Source organism: Penicillium griseofulvum (genome assembly GCF_001561935.1).
Source record: "Penicillium griseofulvum strain PG3 chromosome Unknown contig_91, whole genome shotgun sequence".
NCBI classification, from domain to species: Eukaryota; Fungi; Ascomycota; class Eurotiomycetes; order Eurotiales; family Aspergillaceae; genus Penicillium; species Penicillium griseofulvum.
In genome coordinates this window covers 321,833-344,336 of record NW_024467450.1, presented here as the reverse complement: position 1 = coordinate 344,336, position 22,504 = coordinate 321,833, and the positions used below count along the sequence as shown (strand labels likewise).

Here is a 22,504-nt window from a genome sequence, read left to right as displayed (position 1 = left end):
GAAAGGTTATCTATGTTTGTTAGTAGAGTTCATGGTAGAAAAGGAGAAGATTTACAATATATTTTGGGGCCATCATGTATAATTTGTACGAGCTGAGTGAGAGAAGTCAAAGACTTAGGGTCTCAATATGCCATCAACCTGTCACTATATAGCCCTTTCAGTTAAGAATGTTGACGTCATTCATTATATGGGCCTTCATTTTGGAACGCCCGGGGCCCCGGGGTCCCCCGGATACAAACAGGTGGCAATCTACCCTATCTATGGGCTCTTGAAACCAATCGCTTATTGGAGCTGTTTATTTCTTATGGATATTCAAATTAAAATATTCATTGCAGCCTCGGTTCCCCAGGATCATTGCCAAGCATGGCCTCGAATGCAATCAGGGACATTTCTTTTATGGCTGGTTTACCGCAAATAGGGTTTGTTTCATGTTGCGCATATTATCCTAAAAGACAATGCACTTTAGCTTGCTAGTTTTAACTCTCATATATATATGTGTGTGTATGTGTGTGTATGTGTGTGTATGTGTGTGTATGTGTGTGTGTGTGGGTGTGTGTGTGTGTAGGCATAATACGGGTAATCGCAAAGGAAATCAAGAATACTCGTTTATACGTGAGGGAAACAAATGAAAATGATGCAGAGGGATCCTGGGTGTGGCCCAGAGATCTTATTTTAAAATCTCCAATCCTTGGGATGACAAGAGCTCTGTGAAATTTCTCCAAGCTCGTTTGCAAGATGGATCTCTGGTGGAACACTCCCTCAACCATCGCAGAGCCCTTTGGACTCTTCCGACTAACTCATTTCTTTCGCTAGTCCCCATTTGATTCTGGGCGAGCAACTGCGTTATGAGAACTACGGTGCTCTGCGTGAGGTAGTGGAGAGAACACCACCAAGGTGAGCAGCCCAAGAGCCAGGTAATGTTTGGTTCATTGGGCAATAGATCAAGCATTTGGCCTGCTGCTTTGAGGCAAACGATTGCCATTGGGGTATGAAGATCAGTGGTAAATTCTTCACCGCTGAGATAAGAACGAAGAGCGGGTTGTGAAATGACAAGTTTGGTCGAATAGTATTGAAAAGCCAAACTCGTCCGCTGACGTACAAAGGATCGGTCAACTCTGGTTTCGATGAAACGATAAGTTTCAGGAAGCCGAGCAAACCAATTGTCGGCGGCGCTATTGAGCGATGTCATGGCCAATTCAATGTCATTGCGCGATTTTCGTACCGCTTCGGGAGAATACAAAATTTCAATTGCTTGTCTCATCATGACTGCCAAGTCAATGGAATAAAGTAAGTATAGTGAGACGTTAGCCTGGGGTTGCTGGCTGAATGATTCCCGTTGAGACGTGGACTGCGGAGAAGGTGAATGGGCTAAAGGGTCATTCACTTCAGTCGGATCAAAGGAGAGTAGAGAATCCATGAGGCGGGCTCTGGATTGATTGTCCAAAATAAGCCTCCTTACATGCTCGTCCCAGAACTCCTCCTCCTTGTAAGGCACTGGCAAAGGGGTTGTGCAGTGTTCCGGTTGAATTCTCGGCATGCGTCCAGTCATCACAGAGAGCAGGATGTCCAGCATGTACAGTGCCCACCATAGCCGATATCTGGTTTCCTTGGACACGTGGGTGATGCTGGGACTTTCAGTACGAAGGTGGATTCCCATCACAATCGCGGACTGAATTGCAATACCACATGTTCTCCATGCCCTACACCCAAATCAGTGGTTAACTAAAGGCTCGCGGTATTCGACCTACCTATTGACCTGTCCGATGGAAAGCAAATAAAGTGATATTAATCCCTCTATCTGTGTCTGCTGCAGGTTGGGGTGATCCAACAGCGCACCGTTTCCCATGCTTAATCGCCTGGCACGGGAAAAGTACACCGAGTGGGTATTGTAATCTAGTTGAGGTTGGTCTCTCGAAAGCTCAGAATGTCTTCCAGCGATTGCAAACACCATATTTAATAACGCCATCCACTTGCTTCCAGGGTGTTTTGTTGAGTTCGAATAGAATGACCGACACTGGCTTAGAAAAATTTCTTTACCGACGACGGGAAAAGAGGCGTGCGCAACTTGGAAGTATCTGTCCACAAGTTCATCGGCGACTGCTTGTGGCGGATAGGCGAAGACATCTGTGTCGTTTGTCGGCAGGATTCCGGCATCGTCCATAAAGAATGTACAGGAAGCAATTGACGGACGGGCTGGTTCCTCGAATTGGCCGTCCGAGTTGGAACTTGTCTTCCCGATCAAGCACCTAAGTCTGTATAGCCATGCGGTTGCCGAATGCTCTCCTATAAAGCCAATCGCTTGTAGGGAAATGTCTCTATTAAAGTCCTCCAGCGTATGATCCACGTAGGAAAGTGTTGGGGTTGACGGGTCTGGTTCATCTGGTATTTTGGCGACGGTCGGCGATGACGGGGGAAGACTAGCTATCTGTTGATCGTTAGACTGATCAAGATGTCTGGTTTTGGTCGACGGGGTCATGGAGTCTTTTTACTGACTTTTCCGAGAGCTTGGTCAACGAATTTGGCCAGCTCGACGTCGAGTTTGGGATAAATATCGCGCACGAGAGATTCGTAGAGTTGGAGTTGGCTCGTTAAGGCTGTAAGTTGTCTATATTATAGGGGTAAATATTTTGGGGGTGATGATATCTAGGAAAATCACAGACCTAGCATTTCTCTCTCGTTTCCCATCGACGTAGACGCAAAGAACATTGGCCTCCTCGCACCGGAGGCAAGAAGGTCGATGACCAGAACACTTGTTCTTCTGTTTGCGACAGTTGTGGCATGCTCGAGTAACTCGACCATTACTGCTTACGAGTGGAAGCTCAAGTCGGGGAATGGCCACTTTGGCGTTCATAGGTTGGCCCCCTATGACTCGGGATGTGCTCCAGGGATAGTATGTGCTGAAGGCCGTCGAGTCGGATCGGGTGACAGGTGAGACTTCTCCACTCTCTGTAACTCTGTCGTAGGTAAAGGGGTCTTGATCATCTTGAGGGACAGATGGATGGGTTTCAGACTGCGAAGAGTGATGGAGAGGTGGCCTTCCGCTCATTGCGACTTCGCAGCCCGCTATTCATCGTTAGTGCTGAGTTATAAGCGAGGGTATAAAAGAGACGCACAAACCAGATAGTACGTTTGTGAGAGAGGGGGGAAGAAAATCCCCTCAGAGAAATATCTCTGGAATTGATGACCGGAGTATAGCTTGTAACAGGGACTATTTTGACAAGAGAAATGGAGCCTCTGATTGGTAGGCTAACTATGCCGGTTCAATATCATTTGGGACTATTGGTTGGTGTGCCGAGTGAAAAAAGAGGTCCCGGCCCACTGGCTAGATTTAGTAAAAGAGACATAAACATGCTGATGGTATGCCCACCTTCCAAGATGGGACTGAAACAGATACTGGGATCATACATAGAGAATTCAAGAGTCTAATATATCTTGAGCCTCATATTTATACTTCATATATGGTTCTAATGCCAACTATAAAAATTAAATAGATTTAAAATAGATTTCACATGGCTTTTTTTGGTATTTATGAATTTAGTGATACACATCTCCCGATTTTTTTTGATATATTATGATATTTGATATACAGTGTCATGACATGGACATGTGCCACTTTTCAATTCAAATGTACACTAACCGGTTAAAGTAGTCATAGCCGTGCTCTTCTAGGAAAGGTAGCAAGCTCCGAGTTTAATCATCTCTTTTTGTAAGCTCTATATATTGGAGTCAAAGAACCCAATACGGAGTATACGGAGTAGTTGTACGGAGTACCGTGAAGGGAGAAAAAAAAGTATCCACTTCTACCCGAGGACGGTTTATTCCAAGGTTGCCATAAGTCAGATCTCATTCACCCAATCAAAATTTGATTCCAAGTCAAAATGGGACCTGACGCAATTAGGAGTTGACCTCGGGATATTGTAGGCGACATGAATTTAGGATTGTTGAGGACTTGGTCTACGGGTACCTTGAATACATAAATACATACCTATAGGCAGTTCTTTACGTCTTCTCTGTTTTTGAACCCCCATAAACTGCCTTTTAGTTCTTAATTTCAAGTCGACACCGTTATGAGTCTAAAAAAGACCTTGCCAAGACAACTACCCAGAGTTGCATTGTGCGCTTGGCACAATTACGGAATAGCGCCCGTCTCCAACTCTCAGCCTCTTAACAGTTCTTCCCTTCTTGTCTTTATACATACATGATTACCAAAACAGTAAGAAAAATGGCATGTTCACCTGGGCAGGTGTAAAACTATTGGCTTACTCATTAGGATGACATCATCTTATATATTGAAGAGGGGAATAATCTAGGTTATGCTCTTCGGGCGTAATTCAACGTCCCAAAACATACAAAGTGAACTCAGACCTTCATCCAAGTAGATCTAGAGAGGTGTAGGATTGTGTGTTCTCAATATCTATCTGCTACTTGTACTGGGCACCTGACCTGGGCATACATCAACACTTACATAATAAACTGCCAGGTCCGCTGAAGAGAGGACAGGCGTAGTGAGGACATGGTTGCCCACTACAATATATAGCATCGCACCAATTCAGCTGGAATTCATGTATGGCAAGTGCAAATCTAACATTTGAATTTCAAATTTTTGTCTCGATGTTATAACAGCTTTTGCCAACTCTGACCTGAGATCCCAACGCCAAGACAAGAGACCAGGGCCATTGACATCAAATGTGGGGTAAAGGGCATGTAAATAGGTACAAAGTACTCCATAGTATACGTATAGCTAATGTATGTAGTTAATGGATCGAATGATCTTCTCTATATTTCCAGGTAATATCGTCATAGCCTATCTGGGCATTTCCTGGTCGATGACGTAGCTCTGGGGAAGCTTCCATGTCGATCACGAGATCGTGTTTTCCCTTCTTTCCAGCTTTCTCTTTTTTATTCCCAGGTCTTCTTGTACAGTGAAATTAACAAAACCGAAACTGACTCATTTCATTTCACCTCCAAGATGGCTACAGGCCAGCAATCTAAGGCTCCCCAGAGCCATCGGGTTGGGGAGCATTGGAGTGGTGCCAATCCAATTCCAACTATTCATCACTTTATGGAACATATCGATGCCGAGAAAAAGGAACGTGATCGCAAGATAGACGAAGAAACTAGAGCCAAGAAAGAGAGGGCTGCACGTGAAAAAGCACAACGGGCCTCTGGGAAACAACCAGAGCAAGCAGATCAAAAGGATCAAAAAGATGGAGATGCTGTCGCCCATAAGCCACGCAGATTCTCCCAATCTAAGATGCGTACCGTGACAGACCCAACCACAGGCAAGGAAATCGGTGTTGAAGATCTAGACGAGACATCGATGGAAACTGTAACGAATCCAATGGTATGTGGGGTCATTTTGAACGAAGTATGAACGGAGTCTAATCCATTCGCAGTTGACAGTTCCAAATGCAAATCTTGGTAAACCCACGGTGAGTTCTCTATAGAATATCGTTCATCGGGGCACACCGCTGACGTGTATATCAGGACGTTCAAACAAGGGCCGACCAAGATCTTGCAGAGTATAAAGAGAAACAAGACATCACTGCACCCCCCGATCCCATTGCCGAAGGCACAACCTCTGATGTTCCCATTCGAGGAGAGAAGACTAATGTTTTGTTCCACCCCACGCCGACTGTCTCATATCAGCCCATGTTTGATTCATTGGAAAAGCGTGCGACGGGCCTTTGCATTGGGATACCTGTTGCTATAATTGTACTGGGGCGAATGTTCGGAGGATCTCTCTGGGGCCTTATTCCATTGGCTGCATGCATCACAAGTGGTGTGTGGTTATGGATGCAGGAAGTCATTCGCAGTGGTCGAGCAATGGAGTGGAGCAGTGAGCAGCTTCGTGGGAAGATGGTAAGTTTCTATTATTGCATCATGGGTTGGAGTACTGACAGATCAACAGGCCACCGCCAATCTCCTTCCTGAATCTGTCGAGTGGATGAACAGTTTCCTTGGTGTGATATGGGGACTAGTTAACCCAGAGATGCTGACACCTATCGCCGACACAATCGAAGACATCATGCAAGTCTCTGCACCCAAAGTTGTAGAGAATGTTCGAATCGCAGAAATCGACCAGGGCGACAACCCACTCCGAATACTGAGTATGCGGGCTCTTCCCGACGATCATGTACAGGATTTGAAGGAAAACATTCATGAAGAAAATAGAAAGAATAAGGATCCACAGGAAGCTGCTGCTGCTGAGGAAGGTGCGAGTTATTACAACATGGAAGCCTCCTTTGCCTATCACGCAAAGCCAACTGGGCAGTCTGCCTCAGCAAAGGCACGCAATATGCACATGCAACTGGTTTTCTATCTGGGAATTCGAGGCTTGTTTGGTGTGCCATTCCCCGTGTTCGTGGAGCTGATTGAGCTCGTCGGAACTGTCCGTATGCGCTTCCAAATGATGCCCGAGGCACCGTTCATGAAGGACGTGACTTTCACTTTGGTCGGCATTCCCCATGTCAGGGCTGGCTGCATGCCGATGTTCCGGACTGGAGTCAATGTTCTAAACTTACCCTTGATCTCCAACTTTGTCAACTCTGCTATTAGTACCGCATGTGGCATGCTTGCAGCTCCCAAGTCAATGACTATGGATCTTGGCATGATGTTGACAGGAGATGACATCCACAAAGATACTTTGGCTCTGGGTGTGATGTGGATTCGTATTCACCGCGCTGTCGGCTTGAGTAAACAGGATACTCGTGGCAGTGAGGGTGGTGGCAGTGATCCATACATCAATTTGTCCTTCTCAAAGTATGGCAAGCCCATGTATTGTACCCGTGTGATTACAGATGACCTCAACCCAATTTGGGAAGAGACTGCTGCCCTTCTCGTGACACCGGAATTGATCAAGGCCGATGAAAACTTGAGCATCGAGCTCTGGGACTCTGACCGCAACACCGCGGATGATATTGTTGGCAAGGTCGAGCTACCTATCCGTGAGATGCTTCAGCATCCCAGTCAGATGTACCCCCAGGTGTCAAAACTTCAGGGTATGGATGAGGGCACTGAAATGCCCGGTCAGCTACATTGGGAAGTTGGATACTTCGGGAAACCAAAACTCCGCCCTGAGCTACGCACTGATGGCAAGAAGAAAGACCTTCCTGAAAATCTCAAAGGCAATCCGACTTTCGAAGACGAAAAGGGAGCTATCAACAGCGAGGAAGAAGATGCCGTTATGCACACGCCACCTGATCCAATCTGGCCTAGCGGTATCGTGCACATTGTTGTGCACCAGATCGTCAACCTTCAGCTTGCCAACATTAAGGGTAGTGATGGGAACCGCAAGGGCAAGGAGTATGAGCCGGCGAAGCCATATGGTGAGAACACAGAAGAGGAGGGTGAAGATCTCCCAACAAGTTACTGCAAGGTTATGTTGAACGATCAGCTGGTACGTATCTGTAGATACATACCCCTCCACACCAATTCCTAGAAACTAACAGCTCGGTTCAGATATACCGCACTCGTGCAAAGGCTGTGAGCTCCAAACCTATCTTCAACGCAGGAACTGAGCGCTTTGTTCGTGACTGGCGCTCAGCTGTTGTGACCATCACGGTCCGAGACCAGCGCTATCGCGAGCATGATCCCATCCTTGGTGTGGTTCCCCTCAAGTTGTCCGACATACTTCAGACTAGTTCACAGGTGACCCGCTGGTATCCCCTCGACGGTGGTATTGGGTTTGGACGCATCCGTATTTCTCTTTTGTTCCGCCACGTGGAGACCAAGTTGCCACCTCCCATGCTTGGCTGGGATGTTGGTACCTTTGAATTTGTCGGGCAATCTATCACCGCAAAGGGGTATGGCCGACACACTAAGATCAAGATGCGCACCGGTGGCAGTGTTGGCAAGATCACCCGGCACAAATGTCACATGCATGACAGTGATGCGGTATTCGATACCTCTGACGAGACTTTCCGCGACTCACTGCGCATGCCTGTGAAGCACCGATATCGCTCCCCGATTGTGTTCGAGTTCCATAACCAGGGCAAGCGAAACGCAGTAGCATACGCTGTTTTGTGGCTCCAACATCTTGTCGATAACGAGGAAACAGACATCGACCTTCCTATCTGGACGACAAAGATGGGTGCCCGCTTGACACAAAATTATGTTACGGAGGAGAACTGGAAGGCAAAGCAAGTACCCGGACTCGAGGACTTGACCGAGGTGGGACGTCTACAATTCCGATGCAACTTCTCGCCGGGCATTGACGAATCGCACGAGCGTTTCGTGGTTGACAACGACTCCCGCGAGACCTTCGAGACCTGGGAAGCGTGTCTGTCACAAGGTGTCCGTTCTCGCACCGTGCAAATTGAAGTTCCTTCAGAAGTGCAGGAAATGCACGAGCAGTCTTTGATCGACGGACGTGACGTGTTGAAGCAAGCCTCACCCGCTGAGCGTCACAGATGGATTGACCACGACGGTCAAGACTGGAGTGGTGCGTTTGGTCATGACCCGCGTGCCTACACTGATTCCATCGGAAACAAGGTCGCTGAGCCTGGCCGGGACCATCCTCCCCATGACCCCTACACCCCTCCCCCACTCAAGGATCACGCTTCTCATCGATCCAGTTTCCAAAGTGGTGATCATCACGAGGAAACCTCGGAATCAGATGACGAACTCGAACCCCTGTCTAATGGACCCTCGACAATCAGTGGCAGCACTGGTGGGCCGTCTACGTCACAAGCCAATATGAGTACCAGCCAGATAAACAGGGCGAATAAACACAGTGAGCAGCGGCAGCAGCGTGGTCTCATGCAATGGCGGCCTGCGCGGAATGCTGCTTTTGCCAAAGACGAGGCTAAGTATGCACTGCTTAAGATGAAGAAGAAGGTTGGAGCGGGTGGCCTCACTGGTCGCGAGCCAGATGTCGAGACGGAGACTTAACGATGTATGAATGTTTTCTATTTGTTTCGGGCGTTTTGTATATCATTTGCATTGAATTGACTGTATAAAATGTGAACACTCATTATTTACTGTTTAAACCCATGAGTTATTGACACCCTACCTCTGTATGCAAAGCCTATATGAAAGGCACATCCACTAAATTTTCTCAATCCTCAAGCTAATCTTGATATCTTTGGATTACAACTCCTCTACCACCGGTGTTGACCTCGTTGGTAGGCTTGCTGTCGTTCCACATATAATTCGTTTATTCTCGAACACGATGGGCATAAAGGCAATAGAAAGTGTTAGGGGAAGAAGGATGACTTCAACAATATCTCGTCTGTTCCGGGGTCATGATGATTATGGGAAACTATACCTTCCATAGCCGGTGGTGTTGCTATCAATATTATTCGAATTTGAACGAGGTTGAATTGGGATATTGGCCCTATGAACAGAGCCGTAGTCTGGAAACTTCCGGCAATATTTTTCGCATTACGCAGACGATCCGCTTGTATCGTAAACAAGAAGAAACGGTTATAAAGTTGGGAGATACAAGGATTGGTTGGATTCGTGAACTTTGCCGGTCACTCGCTAGTTTCTTTCGCGGTGCCTTATAAGATTGGAAAAAGGTACATATACATCGAAAGGATATAATGCATAGAAGAAGATATGCTAAAACAGCCATAAAAAAGAAGTGGCACAGATACGCCCAAAGCCACCGAATAAACCCAAACAGCGCCTCTATACAACATGATTCGTGAGTAAACAATATATGCATGGCCATTATTATGCAGGGAAAAAAGAAGCGACGAGAAAGAAAGAAAGAAAGAAAGAAAGAAAGAAAGAAAGAAAGAAAAAAAAAACAGGGAAAAGAAAGACATCAACCATGAAACCATGAATGAACATTGCATAATTATTGATCGGATGCAAGGTCAGTGGATACCCGAAGAGAGTCTGACTCAAAGGTAATCTGAGCCGAGTGCAACAATGAGACATTCTCGGAGCCAGGGTTCGAGGCCTTATCGACAGGCCCCAGAGTCCATTTCCATTCCCTGCGGCGCTTGGCACGACCGTGCCGAGGTGTCTGCGGCGTAGACGAGCCATCGGCCTCGAAGCCATCTAGCAACGCCACCGCCCGGACCTGGCGCTCTATCCGCATTGTGCGGCGCTTCTTGCGCTCCGTCTTTGATAGTGAAGACCCGCGCACTGATTCATCGGCACTGGTATCATCGCCGGAGGGACTTGTCTCCGATGTTGACGGGCTGGAATCGGTGTCCTCTTTTTCGCCCTCAGGCTTGGGGGCGGGGCATGTCTCAGGTGGGGTTTGGGTGTCTGCCTCGTTTTGCACTGCCTCCTCCGTTACGAGGTCGATGTGTTGCGCGGTGTAGCGTTCTGTTCGGATTACTTCTTCAAGTGGGTACCGATAGCTGACTTGTTTCTTTGCTGGGAAGAAGACGCGGCGGGAGGCTGCGCCGTTGGGGCCATTTCCTCCCGCTGATATGGAGCCTGATTGTCGGCGTGCTGCGGATTCTAGTGGGGAGTTGCGTAGAATGCTGCGCACTCCGATGGGGAGTTGGTAGGGGCTTCGGCTGAAGATATTATTGTTCGGATGTAGGAGGTAGGGGGAGGACGGTTTGCTGTAGCGGGTAGATTTGGAGGGGGAGGTTGCGGATGATGGGGATGTGACCTCGTAGGCATTCTTGAAGGTGTTTCGAATAGTGGGGGATGCAGTAGGCGCCGCTGCGAAGGAAAAGGATAGGCCAGTAGTTGAAGAGCCGAATGTGCGAGGGAGAGCGGTGGTTTGAAGGGTGAGTTTTGGTCGTGAGGTTATTGTGGTCGAGGCATCTGGTGACAGACACGACATATTGAAGACCAGAAGAATAATAGAAGAGTCAAAATATTCAGAATCTTCAAAGATCAAAGAAAACCAAAAAAAAAGAGGGAGGTATAGCGGGGGTCTAAGAATAGAGGAGGTTGGCGCTTGAATGTGATGAAAGATGCATGTCACAGTAGATAAACTTTTTGACTTAACTCCTCCTTAATATCAAATCTGATTACTCTAACAGAGATTTCCTTCTAGACTTAACTATCGACGCCACCATAACTATTTTTTCTCTCTTTTTTTTTTCTAATTTAATCACATATATCATATTCTACACCGTATTGAATTTTAATATAAATCCTGAAATTAAACTATCGAATCAAGAAGAGGAAAAACCTATAAAAAGAACAAGGCCCGTGGGTCTCTGATCTACATCTATACGCACTTGGTGGCGAAGACCTAAAAATGGTTGGAAAAATTCTATGCTACCTACAAAGTAGCTTTAAATGATCTGAAACAGAAACGTTTCTTATTTGTTTATATCTACTTTTGTCTACTATATGTACTCCAATACGGAGTACTTAGGAGATCAAAGACATTTAAAATAGTACACGTGACGCAAGCGCCGTCAAAGGTGACATCGGCCCCACCCAATACGACTTGTCCTTTTAGCTGGCATTTATTTCTGAAAAAGAGGGGTTCGGGGAATTATCTACGGAAGTAGTCTGAAAAGTACTGAGCACTTTTGAAGTAGTTTATAGATGCTCATCGAAAAGGGACATATCAGAGCCATACAATAATATGAAAGGACAGGCAGAAATATGTAAGCCTGATTTTTTGAGCCACCGACGCCACACACCAGCCACAAGCATGTTCCAAACTTAGGTTCCAAGCCTTCGGTTCAGGAGTTTGTTCCAACGAGCTTTCAGCTCCAGGCACCCGACAATCAAATCGCATGGATACCTCTGTATTAGCTTAGGGCTCATGGCTGCACTGTTGCGGAACGACAGGCGAATAATCCTCCACTTAGTAACTCTCCTTTTTGCCTACTGCCAGGCTTTGACTAACCATATCCAGGATTATGACTGTTTCTATGCCTCAGTTTTCGAGGCCGAGCGACCTGAATTGAAGTCACTCCCCCTGGCAGTTCAGCAAAAGCAGATCGTGGTAACTTGCAACTACGAAGCCCGGCGGCGAGGTCTACATAAGTTGCAGCTCATCAAAGATGCCAAACGCATTTGTCCCGATGTGGTAATAGTTCTAGGTGAAGACTTGACCAAGTTCCGAGATGCCTCCAAAGAGCTTTATCTGCTAGTTCGGTCCCTTGTCTGGGGAGACCGTGTCGAAAAGCTAGGCTTTGACGAGCTCTTTCTCGACGTCACAGAAATGATTGATTACAACACTGGAGTGCTAAATCAAAATGACTTGGCGAATTCGTATTTTCATCTTGATCGGAAGGACCCGACCGTTGGGTTTTCTTACGATGCCACTCGTTTCCACGGATCGACCTTCCCCGCAATGGAGACAGCCTCCGTGGCTCAGAAAGCTTCGTCTTCGTTGGAAATGAGGTTGCTGGTTGCCTCTCATTTACAGGGTCATATACGGAGTAAGTTGGAGCATCAAGTAGGCTTCACGGCTACGGGCGGAATCTCAACCTCCAAACTGTTGGCAAAGTTGGTCGGTAATGTCCACAAACCCAACGGTCAGACGACTCTTCTGCCACCATATACGACCGAAGATAGTACTAGCAACGTGTTCCAGTTCCTGGATGATCACGAGATCCGAAAAATCCCTGGAATTGGTTCACGGATTGCCCAGAAATTGAAATCCCACATGACAGGGCAAGAGAGCGTCGATGAGAAGATTACAGTCAAGGATATCCGCCAGTTCCCTGGTATGGGCCCACCTCTACTGGACAGAATCCTTGGCGGGCCAGGTTCAGTGAAAGGGATCGGGATGCGCATGTGGAACATTCTCCATGGTGTAGATAATTCTGAGGTGCTCGAGGGTCGCGATGTGCCTACCCAGATCAGCATCGAGGATTCATATGGCCGTTTAGATACGCTCGACGGTGTACGACGAGAGCTAGTAGTGTTGTCACGAAGTTTGATCCGCCGTGTAAGAACCGACCTGCTTGATATGAGTGATGACACTGCTCCTCAAGGAAGATGGCGTGCTCATCCTCGCACGCTACGATTATCGACCCAGTCAAGACCTCCCGATTTTGGTACCGGACGTGCATACAATTCCAATCGCATCTCTCGCTCGGCACCCCTGCCACCCTTTATTTTCAACCTGGATGAGAATATTGATGCATTGGCTGAACGGCTGGTCCGGGAAAGTGTCTTCTCTATGTTTCGCAAATTACATCCCGAAAAGGGGTGGAATCTTAGATTGTTGAACATTGCGGTTACCAATATGGTGGAGAGTGCGGGAGATCAGAAGAAAAACAGTGGACGTGATATTGAGAAAATGTTTCGACAGCAGGAGACAGTACTCAAGGATTGGACTGTACAGGAATCATCTGATGTGCCTGAGATATCACAGTCGGATGATGGATGGGATGATGATGAACCCTTGGGAAGTATCTGCCCTATATGTGGGGTGTCAATCCCACATTTTGCTCAATTAGCACATCAAATATTTCATGAAAAATAAATAATAATAAAAAGATCCATTATTCGGCAGCCTTAAATGCCAAGCATTGGGATTCTTTTAATATCTAGTGGCTTGGAGCCACGCGTCCGTTAAAATGAGACGCTGTACAAAGTACAAAAGACGAAGAATGGAGTAAATATTGTAGAGTTTAATAGAACATATAATATTCGAGATATAAAGTGTATCTTATGTTCTTTCTGAAATTTGAAGTAGTCAAAAAATGACCGTTTAAAATGTATAAAATGGAACTGTTTCAGTCTAACCGCCAAGCCCCTTGTCTTTCCAGGATTCCTAATCACTTGGCCAGAGACTACGGCTGAGTCCGGATTTCTATCTGATCTCACTTTCGTTTTCACTCTTTAGTTTGAATTCTAGTTCTTTTTCTCTTTTGATTCTCTCTTTTTAATATTTTCCCTCTTTCAAGAAATTACCCCCTTTTTGCCACTCAGGGACAAACTCTATCTCCGAACCTGGGGAAGAACCCTGAGATTCGGATATTGCGATGAGGTTTTCTAATATCTTGCCCTTAATCGGTGCATTTTCATTCTTTCAACAAATACAAGGTAAATATGCCCTGCTTATTACCCAGCCTAGCCCTGCCTAACAATATTCAGCACGATCACAGGCCTCAGAGGCCATTCGACGGGTGACAGCCGTTGACAATCCTATCATTCGTACTCCTTCACACCAAATAGACCACTTATCGGATTTCGATATCACCTTCGCCTTACACCAAGACGGCAAGCGCATAAAGCTAGAACTCAAGCCAAATCATGATATCTTGGCCGATGACGCTTACGTACAATACGTTGGTATCGATGGCACAATCACACATGCGGAACCGATCAAGCGACACGAACATAAAGTCTTCCAAGGTCGTGCCTTGGTAGGATCTGGCAAGGGGAGATGGACGCCTGTGGGTTGGGCAAGAATCACCGTCAAAAGGGATGGTCTAGAGCCCCTCTTTGAGGGTGCTTTCAGTGTCAACGATGACAAGCACCACATTGAGTTACAGTCAACCTATCTTGACAAGAAGCGCCCGATCGATGCCGATGTCGAACCCAGAGATGGGGAATCCATGATAGTCTACCGTGACTCCGACATGATTAGCTATACGCATTCTGAGCTCAAGAAGCGGTCGCTTTCTCTATCCGAAGGCTCCGACGGGTGCGGTGCAGATCGACTTGGGTACAATGCTGATCTATCCAGTTCGATCTTCTCATATGACATGGACGAAGCAGATGGTCAGTGGGGTGTTGCTTCGTTGAACTCGATGTTTGGATTGGGCAAGCGACAGTCATCAGATATTGGCGGTGTCGCAGGAAACACTGGCGGCGTGAATCTGAAAACGACCATCGGCGATTCCAGTGGATGTCCTAAAACGAAGAAAGTCGCCTTGATCGGAATTGCAACGGATTGTGAATTCACCGAATCATTCATGGCTACCAACTCTACCCCTAGGGAAGCGGCCAAGGACTGGATCATCAACGTGGTCAACACGGCTTCAAATCTCTATGAGGAATCTTTCAATATCTCCATTGGTTTGCGGAATCTTACAATCTCCGAGACAGGCTGCACCAGCACGGGCTCTACTGCTACGCCCTGGAATGTGGACTGCAACGGCGGAAACGTCACCTGGCGCTTGAATGAATTCTCCAAGTGGCGCTCAACTCACTCAGATGACAATGCCTACTGGACTCTGATGACAAACTGCCCTACAGGCACCGAAGTTGGAGTGTCATGGATGGGCCGTCTGTGCTCCTCCGAACTAGTCACATCCGGAGCTAACTCTGTGGCTGGTGCCAACGTCGTAGTTCGCAATTCCGGCTCTTCCTGGCAGGTGTTTGCCCACGAGACTGGTCACACCTTTGGAGCAGTGCACGACTGCGACGAGACCGGCTGCAAGGACAAGTTAGAAGCCTCGTCTCAATGCTGCCCGCTAAGTTCATCGACCTGCGATGCCGGTGCCAAATACATTATGAACCCATACGCTCAGAACACCATGACTAAGTTTTCCGACTGTACCATCGGTAACATCTGCTCCGCCATTGGCAGAAACAGCATCAAGTCTTCTTGTCTATCCGACAATCGCGGAGTCGTCACAATCACCGGCAGTCAATGCGGCAACGGCATTGTCGAAGGCGACGAAGAGTGTGACTGCGGCGACGAAGAAAGTTGCAGCGGCAACTCATGCTGTGACCCAAAGACCTGCAAATTCAAAGACAGTGCTGTCTGCGACGACGCCAACGACAGCTGCTGCATCAAATGCCAGTTCGCCTCCGCCAATACCATCTGCCGTGCCAGCACCGGAGAATGTGACATCGCCGAGACGTGCAGCGGATCCTCAAGCTCCTGTCCCGAAAACAAATACAAAGACGACGGTGCAAGCTGCGGACAGAAGGACCAGGGACTGACCTGTGCTAGCGGCCAATGCACCAGCCGTGACTACCAGTGTCGCACAGTGATAGGCTCCATGCTGAACACCAACGACAGCTGGGCCTGCGAAAACACAAATAGACCATCCTGCGATCTCATCTGCGGTGCACCCTCACTCCCCCACACATTCGGCACCACGGAGTGCTACAACATGAACCAGAACTTCCTCGACGGTACACCCTGCGATGCCGGTGGTCGCTGTAGCGCAGGCCAGTGCAAGGGTTCCTCGGCTCTGGGCTGGATCAAACAGCATGAGAAGCTAGTTATTGGCGTCTGCGTTGGCGGCGGTACGCTGATCCTGCTCTCTCTCATCGTCTGCATCTACAGTCGCTGCAAGCGCAGTTCACAGCTGCGTAAGGCCCGCAAGGCTATTCCCCCTGGTACATACCGCCGCTACAATGGGCCCCAGCCTAGTGCTCGCCAGCCTATGGATCAGTGGCATGGATACCGGAATGACGGTTACCAGAATATGCCTTACCAGAATGTGCCTCCCCCTGGTCCCCCGCCACGATACTCATGATCACCCCTCTGCTTCTGGTTTTATCCTAGTACATGGGTTCTACTGAACCTTTCTTGTTTGCATTCGTTCCTTCTGGGATTTGCGGTCTGGGGGATTGGGGCATTGGCGTCATCGCGGGTGGTTTACTATTACATATCGGTCCTTATAGTATTATATCATCCGCGATCTGGATTTTTGGGTTTCCTTTCTTGTGGCTATCGTCTTGAATTTGTATGCATCCTTTGTGTAGTAGATACTTCGAGCCCTTTGGGCTATCAATGATACGCACTGTCACATTGCAAGTATGCGAACCTCGGCATGTAGACGTACATATCGTATAGAATGAATATCCATTTGAAGTGCGATTTTAACCCAAGATAAACACGAAGAAAAAGAAGAAGACACTTACTCCCAAAACAAGCACATGAGTAAAAACAACGACAAGAAAAAGTACTCAAATCCCAACACCAAGGAAAACCCCCATGCACAACAAACAATCCTCAGTCAAGCCCCAGCAAGGCGACTAAGAGATCCCTCCTGCACTCATTGCCAACAAATCCCAACAAATGCCTCCCGAGTAACACCACCAACACCCTCAAGATCAAACTCCTCAATCATAGCCCTAAGCTCCTCCTCCTCAAGCCCAGTCTCCCCCAACTCTCTGGCAACACGTCTCAGATCCTCAAGATCAATGAAACCCTTGGCGCCCTCATCGAAAAGCTCGAATGCGCGCAGGATCTCATCACGGGGATCCCGCTCGAGGATCTTCAGCGCCGTGACAGCCTGGAATGACGAGAGCGGCATGAGCAGGTTGGACGGGTGCTGTGGGTTCGAGACGGGGCCTTTGTTTGATGCTTGCGGTTGCGTCTGACCGTGCTGGTTGCCGGCGGCTTGTTGTTGTTGCTGCACTTGTGGACGCGGCACGCCGTAGGTTGTTAGCAGGGAGATTAGCTCTTGTTTGCTGAGGGTGAAGCCGAGAGCGCGGAAGGCAACGCGGAGCTCGTGGTAATCCAGGTGGCGGTCACGGTCGAGATCGAATAATGTGAACTTTAGAAGGGGTGGTGTTAGCTGGGGTTTTGGGATTTTTGGGCGTGGTTTGGTGTTGCGTTTTCCTTTTTCCCAAGAGGGGAACAGAGGGATTGTAGGGGAGTATAGTAATTGGGGAGAATTGTAGTGTTATAGATGGATTGGGATTGGGTATCCCTTACAGCTTCGTTGATCTCTTCCCTCTGCTCTTCGGTGAGTCTGCTCAGCGGATTCGCGTCCTGCGCTGGGCCATGGGACTGCGCGTTTGTTGTTGGCGCGGGCGCAGACTGTTGCATCTGCTTTTGGCCTTCGGTGCCGTTGAATTCTTGATTGGCATTTCCTAGGCCGCGGTGCCGTGAGAATGATGAGGCGCTGAACGGCATGGCGTTCGTGTTGATGGAGCGTTCTGGCAGTTTCGTGCCGGCGTAGGAACGCGACGCGAAGGGTTGGCCAGAGGCCATGGTGAATGGCGTGTTCAGGTTTAATTGGAATGGTCAAAGGTTCTTCAGCATTAATTCAAGCGGAGGGGCTCACAGCCCATGAGAATGTGGAGAGATGAGGTGTTTGGCGGTGGGAGGATTCTGGAAACGCGCCAGACGCGGGCGGAATGACAACGCCTTGTTTTGCTTCTGTTACAGATATAACAATCAACGAAAATATAACTTTTTGGACATTTAATATTGAATTTTATTGCTAGAAGGATAAATAAGCGAACTTCTAGACACAGCACAACCTGGTGCTAATCATAAGCAATTGGACATATCCCATCAGCAACTCCTCCAGCTAACGTTCCTCAAACCAAACGATCGTATGTTCCTCCCATGGATGATAATAATAATTAAAAAGGGATAGTGAGCAAATCTTCATCTTGCGTGATGCATCAACAATTGTACAGGGATTGCGGGAAATTGCCGTTGAGGGGCATTGTATCGAGTGTGTCAACAAAGGTCGCAGCCATTGGATCGAATGCATTATAGTTATCATTGCCGAGGAAGTTGAACAAAATGTTTGAGTCCAACATCTCAGTTTGATCGATATAGGCCATATTATCAGAAGCATTCTGCTCCTCGGAGATGATCGTGTCATGAACATGATGCTGCTCAAGGTGATCCACCACACGCCAAGGTCGAGGGAAATGATCAGCCAAAAATACTTGCATTTCGCAAGCTGGCGGGGAAAATGGACTGTCCTGTCGGCTTGAAACAGACGGCGTTTGCTCAGGGTCATCCGGTACTCCCAGCCAGAAAGCCATATCGATGTCTAAAGATGACGGGAATTTTGGTACATCATCTTCAAGGATCACTCTACTGGAAGATTTACCCGTAGGCCCATGGCGGGGGGGCATACTGCGCAGGATATCTTCGAGCTTTTCGCGAACACCACTCAGATGATAGCTAGAGGAGCCGAATATTCTCGCAACGACTGGGTTGTTTTGAAGATCTTGCAAGCCACATACAACTCGGTAATATAATGCTGCGGCGACCCAAGCGGGATCGATCTCGCTTTCTTTCCGTGACCGGCTTTTTTTGTTGTTCTGCTTGTCCTTTCCACATAGAGCCACGTACAAACAAGGGCAAAACTCCTGAGACATTTGTGCGAGCTTCCGGAAAGAGAGAATCAAGATATAAAACGAGACGAGTCGTCCGGTGGTAATCTCAAACCAGGACGTACGGATTCGAGCTTGCGCCAAGCCTTGAATGGCCATAAAAACATTTGCAATTCCGAGTGCATTCCAAACGAGTGTGTTTGATTTGTGTTGCTCCTCCAATTTGACCAGATCCATGAGGGGGAGCGCATTGGTAATCCTAGCAAGAAAATCATCGATGGGGCACTCTGCCCAACTCGATAGTGTGATACTAGACTTCGTTGCTGTCCAATTCCATGCGGTACAGGCTCCGCCATATGTTTCGCGGATATTGACCACCGCTCTGAATGCATTCGTGCGTTTGAAAACCTCCTCACTCATACGGTGCAGATTATCTTTCGCCTCTTGGGATGGGAAGCCAAGGATCATAAGAGAGTTTCCCGTAGGCGGCCCAAGCAGGCACAGGTCTCCCCAACTTCTAAAGCAGATTCGATTCCCTTTAGAAGAGCATGGAGGACATGGTGTAGTTGTTCCACACTTCTTCTTAGCTCGATAGCATGCCATGCACGATCCGCCAGCTTTCTTAAGTGCAGCGGTATCTTCTCGCTGTTGTTGAATTTCGGCCTGGTTACGCGGGATTCTTTCGCGGATGTTGTCAGACTTGGCAGGGTCTGTTGGATCCCATGGGACGAAGCCATCGGGATACAGCTCTTCTAGGGTGGGTGAGAGCGGGCGTACTGGCTCGATAAATGGCTGGGTTTCACCGTTGCTGCATGCACTTTGAGCACGGTCATGTTCACCTGAGGTGCATGACCAGGAATCAGTGCCGCTGGAAGGCAATGTCGGGGGTCGAGGGTTCGAGCATATTGGGGATACGGAGCTTTGTGGTTGGTCTTCAATTGTGGGAATCGCTATCATTGAATCAAAAGAAACTGGGCCACCGGGAACATCAAGTTCCTGGGATTGGTTGTCCATCGGGTCGTTCTCGATTCCGTTGACCAATTGAAGTATCTCTGGATCTATGGGCTGGGTCTCATATGCCGTTGGTATCATTGACGACAATTGCCACGTCTGTGACATTGGATGTTCGATATTATAATCGGAAAAGGAAGGCATGTTTGATGCAAATGGAGACATGGTAAACTGGATGGTCAGTATTCAGTGTCGATAATTCATGAGATGTGTAAGTCTTATACAAAAGCCATAGGGATTTAGGATGACGAGATGAGAGATGGATCGAACTCACAGGATAGACAGGCTCCGGTGTATGCGGTGTATGCGGTGTATACGGTGCATATTTGCGCCCGCGGTTCCGACGAGGAGAGAATGGAGACGGCGGATGCCGCGTAGCAGCTTGTGCTATCATGGTTTCGATGATAAACGCTGAGGAATAGCAGAGATCGAGACTCTGGAAGATCGTGCAAAAAGAGAGCAAGAGCGAAAGGACAGGCTCGAGGTAGAACCTGACAGCAAAACGATGTCTGTACTTGAACAAGTTGTCGATACTTTGCAAGGGTAGAGAAGTAGAGAATGACAAGTAAAGGTGAAACTAGAAGATACACCTGAGCACCTCTAAAGTTACTCAAAGCGGACTAGTACCATCAACAGCAAGTCCAAAGCTTAACTCAACCCTGGCTGGACCTTCAACCTCATAGCGGAGCCACAACGGCGTCGGTCGAGGTTCAGCAGGCACGACCAGGCCCATGAGGCCGATTCCATATCGGGTATAGTGTGCAGGTTGGTAAGGTTTACCTCGCGTGGTTTCCGGGGTTCCAAGGCGGAAGTATGAAAATTGTCATATCATAGTTCCATCTTACCTATTTAGGTAGAATGGGCATGAACGTAGTGTGTAGAAAAGAAGTAACCAAATCATGAAACCTGTCAATTTCTTTGATATGAGGTACTGTTCAAATCACAGTCTCTTCGCGTGCCCAGATCCAAGTCCTCCAGGAAGGTACGACCGAGGAGTTCCTCTGGTAAGTAATCTTGCTGGACCTTGCCGTCGACATAGTTTGGATTGTACTTATACTCTGCACCATATCCCAGCTCTTTCATAAGCTTCGTTGGTGCATTCCTCAAATGAATAGGAATGGGCAAGCCCGCGATTCCGGGCTCGTTTAAGGCGGCAAAGGCGTTATTCAGGCCACGGTATGCGCGAGTACTCTTTTTCGATAGCGCCATCGCCACAGTAGCGTGTGCCAGATTTATTCGCGCTTCCGGGAGTCCAATCTTCTCAACGGCTGAATGTGTGGATATAGCAAGCGACAGCATAGTGTTGTCCGCCAGGCCGATGTCTTCAGAAGCGACAACGATCAGCCGTCGAGAGATATACAAGGGGTCTTCACCCGATTGAATCATTCGAGCAAGGTAGTAGAGTGCTGCATCTGGATCACTCCCTCGGATGGACTTGTGAAAGGCGGAGATCGTATCATAATGCTGATCTCCAGCACGGTCATACACGAGCGTTTTGGTCAGGGATCTTTTCAGGTCCTCCTTGTCCATTCCAGGTCTTTTTGACAGATCCATGGCTAGCTCCAACAAATTCAGCGAAGTGCGGGCATCTCCATCGGCGAATCTAGCGAGATACTGAATCAGCTCTTCGTCCACCAATTCGGAGGGTGAATAGCTCGGGCCTTCAACACGGAGAGCCCGATGAAGTATCGCACTGATGTCCTCATCGGTGAGTTTTGCAAGAGTAAATGTCCGACAACGTGAGAGCAGCGCATTTTGGACTTTGAACGACGGGTTTTCCGTTGTGGCACCGATGAGCGTGACCTGGCCGCTCTCCACCGGACCCAAGAAGACATCCTGTTGTGATTTGGAAAATCGGTGAATCTCGTCACAGAAGATAATTGTTTTCCTCCCCGTAAGTCCCAGCTCACTACGAGCTTCGGCAAATATCTTCTTGCACTCTGCCACGCCGCTACTGGTACTGTTGATTTCCACGAATCTGCTGCCCACCAGCGACGAAATGACTCGAGCGATTGTTGTTTTCCCTGTTCCTGCGCTGCCCCACAGTATCATGCTCGGTACCCGGTCTTGTTCAATGAGTCCGCGTAGGATGCCGTTTGGTCCGACAAGTTCTTGGCCACAGACTTCTTCTAGGGTTTTAGGTCGCATGCGCTCCGCTAGAGGTGCTGCTTTGTGGAACGCGTTGATCTTTGAACGTTTTGCTTGTGGCTCTTTGGAGTCACCATTTGCTTGCCTTGGCCTATCCCATTCCCGCGTGGGTTCGGCTTCCTCAATAACTGATCGCTTGCCGTTGAGAGAGCGTGGGGTCGTTGTGGGACGCGACGGGGACTCTTTAGGAACATTCGACTGGGTAGAAGCTTTGCGCGCGGACGGAGTTTGGAACATGCTTGGGACTGGTCCCTTCTGGAGGGACAGTTCAGCTGGAGAGGAAGACGGTTCTTCGATGAAGCTCTGACAGTCTGAGTCAATGTGATCATTGATCTTCAACTGGGAGACAGATTTTTCGCATATTGGGCAGGAAACCATGATGACCGGAGAATGATATGGTCATCCAGGTTACTCTTGAAAAAAAAAAAGTCTTGTAAGAGGTAAACTTAGAAATTATAATGTCAAC

General features: G+C 48.1%; 7 protein-coding genes across 7 annotated transcripts; 2 read left to right on the top strand and 5 right to left on the bottom strand.

Moving 5' to 3' along the window:
• Positions 1-1,139: 1,139 nt before the first annotated feature.
• PGRI_064470 (fungal specific transcription factor domain-containing protein) lies at positions 1,140-2,799 on the bottom strand (the record flags this gene model as incomplete). The annotated part of the gene is made up of 5 exons (XM_040794161.1): positions 1,140-1,172; positions 1,223-1,700; positions 1,749-2,425; positions 2,494-2,594; positions 2,661-2,799. 5 exons carry the CDS (start codon positions 2,797-2,799, stop codon positions 1,140-1,142), a joined length of 1,428 nt encoding a protein of 475 aa, XP_040649411.1.
• A 2,170-nt stretch (positions 2,800-4,969) lies between these two features.
• Positions 4,970-8,892, top strand: PGRI_064460 (C2 domain protein; the record flags this gene model as incomplete). The annotated part of the gene is made up of 5 exons (XM_040794160.1): positions 4,970-5,344; positions 5,397-5,432; positions 5,488-5,862; positions 5,912-7,399; positions 7,462-8,892. The coding sequence occupies 5 exons, from the start codon at positions 4,970-4,972 to the stop codon at positions 8,890-8,892; spliced, it is 3,705 nt and encodes a 1,234-aa protein (XP_040649410.1).
• A 913-nt stretch (positions 8,893-9,805) lies between these two features.
• Positions 9,806-10,756, bottom strand: PGRI_064450 (uncharacterized protein; the record flags this gene model as incomplete). Its single annotated transcript, XM_040794159.1, has 1 exon — positions 9,806-10,756. One exon carries the CDS (start codon positions 10,754-10,756, stop codon positions 9,806-9,808), a length of 951 nt encoding a protein of 316 aa, XP_040649409.1.
• A 913-nt stretch (positions 10,757-11,669) lies between these two features.
• Positions 11,670-16,328, top strand: admB (uncharacterized protein; the record flags this gene model as incomplete). The annotated part of the gene is made up of 3 exons (XM_040794158.1): positions 11,670-11,681; positions 11,792-13,298; positions 13,987-16,328. 3 exons carry the CDS (start codon positions 11,670-11,672, stop codon positions 16,326-16,328), a joined length of 3,861 nt encoding a protein of 1,286 aa, XP_040649408.1.
• Positions 16,329-16,850: 522 nt separating this feature from the next.
• Positions 16,851-17,794, bottom strand: cdc31 (putative cell division control protein Cdc31; the record flags this gene model as incomplete). Its single annotated transcript, XM_040794157.1, has 2 exons — positions 16,851-17,354; positions 17,516-17,794. 2 exons carry the CDS (start codon positions 17,792-17,794, stop codon positions 16,851-16,853), a joined length of 783 nt encoding a protein of 260 aa, XP_040649407.1.
• Positions 17,795-18,213: 419 nt separating this feature from the next.
• Positions 18,214-19,998, bottom strand: PGRI_064420 (uncharacterized protein; the record flags this gene model as incomplete). Its single annotated transcript, XM_040794156.1, has 1 exon — positions 18,214-19,998. The coding sequence occupies one exon, from the start codon at positions 19,996-19,998 to the stop codon at positions 18,214-18,216; it is 1,785 nt and encodes a 594-aa protein (XP_040649406.1).
• Positions 19,999-20,799: 801 nt separating this feature from the next.
• PGRI_064410 (ssDNA-dependent ATPase MGS1) lies at positions 20,800-22,416 on the bottom strand (the record flags this gene model as incomplete). The annotated part of the gene is made up of 1 exon (XM_040794155.1): positions 20,800-22,416. One exon carries the CDS (start codon positions 22,414-22,416, stop codon positions 20,800-20,802), a length of 1,617 nt encoding a protein of 538 aa, XP_040649405.1.
• Between the last annotated feature and the right edge of the window lie 88 nt (positions 22,417-22,504).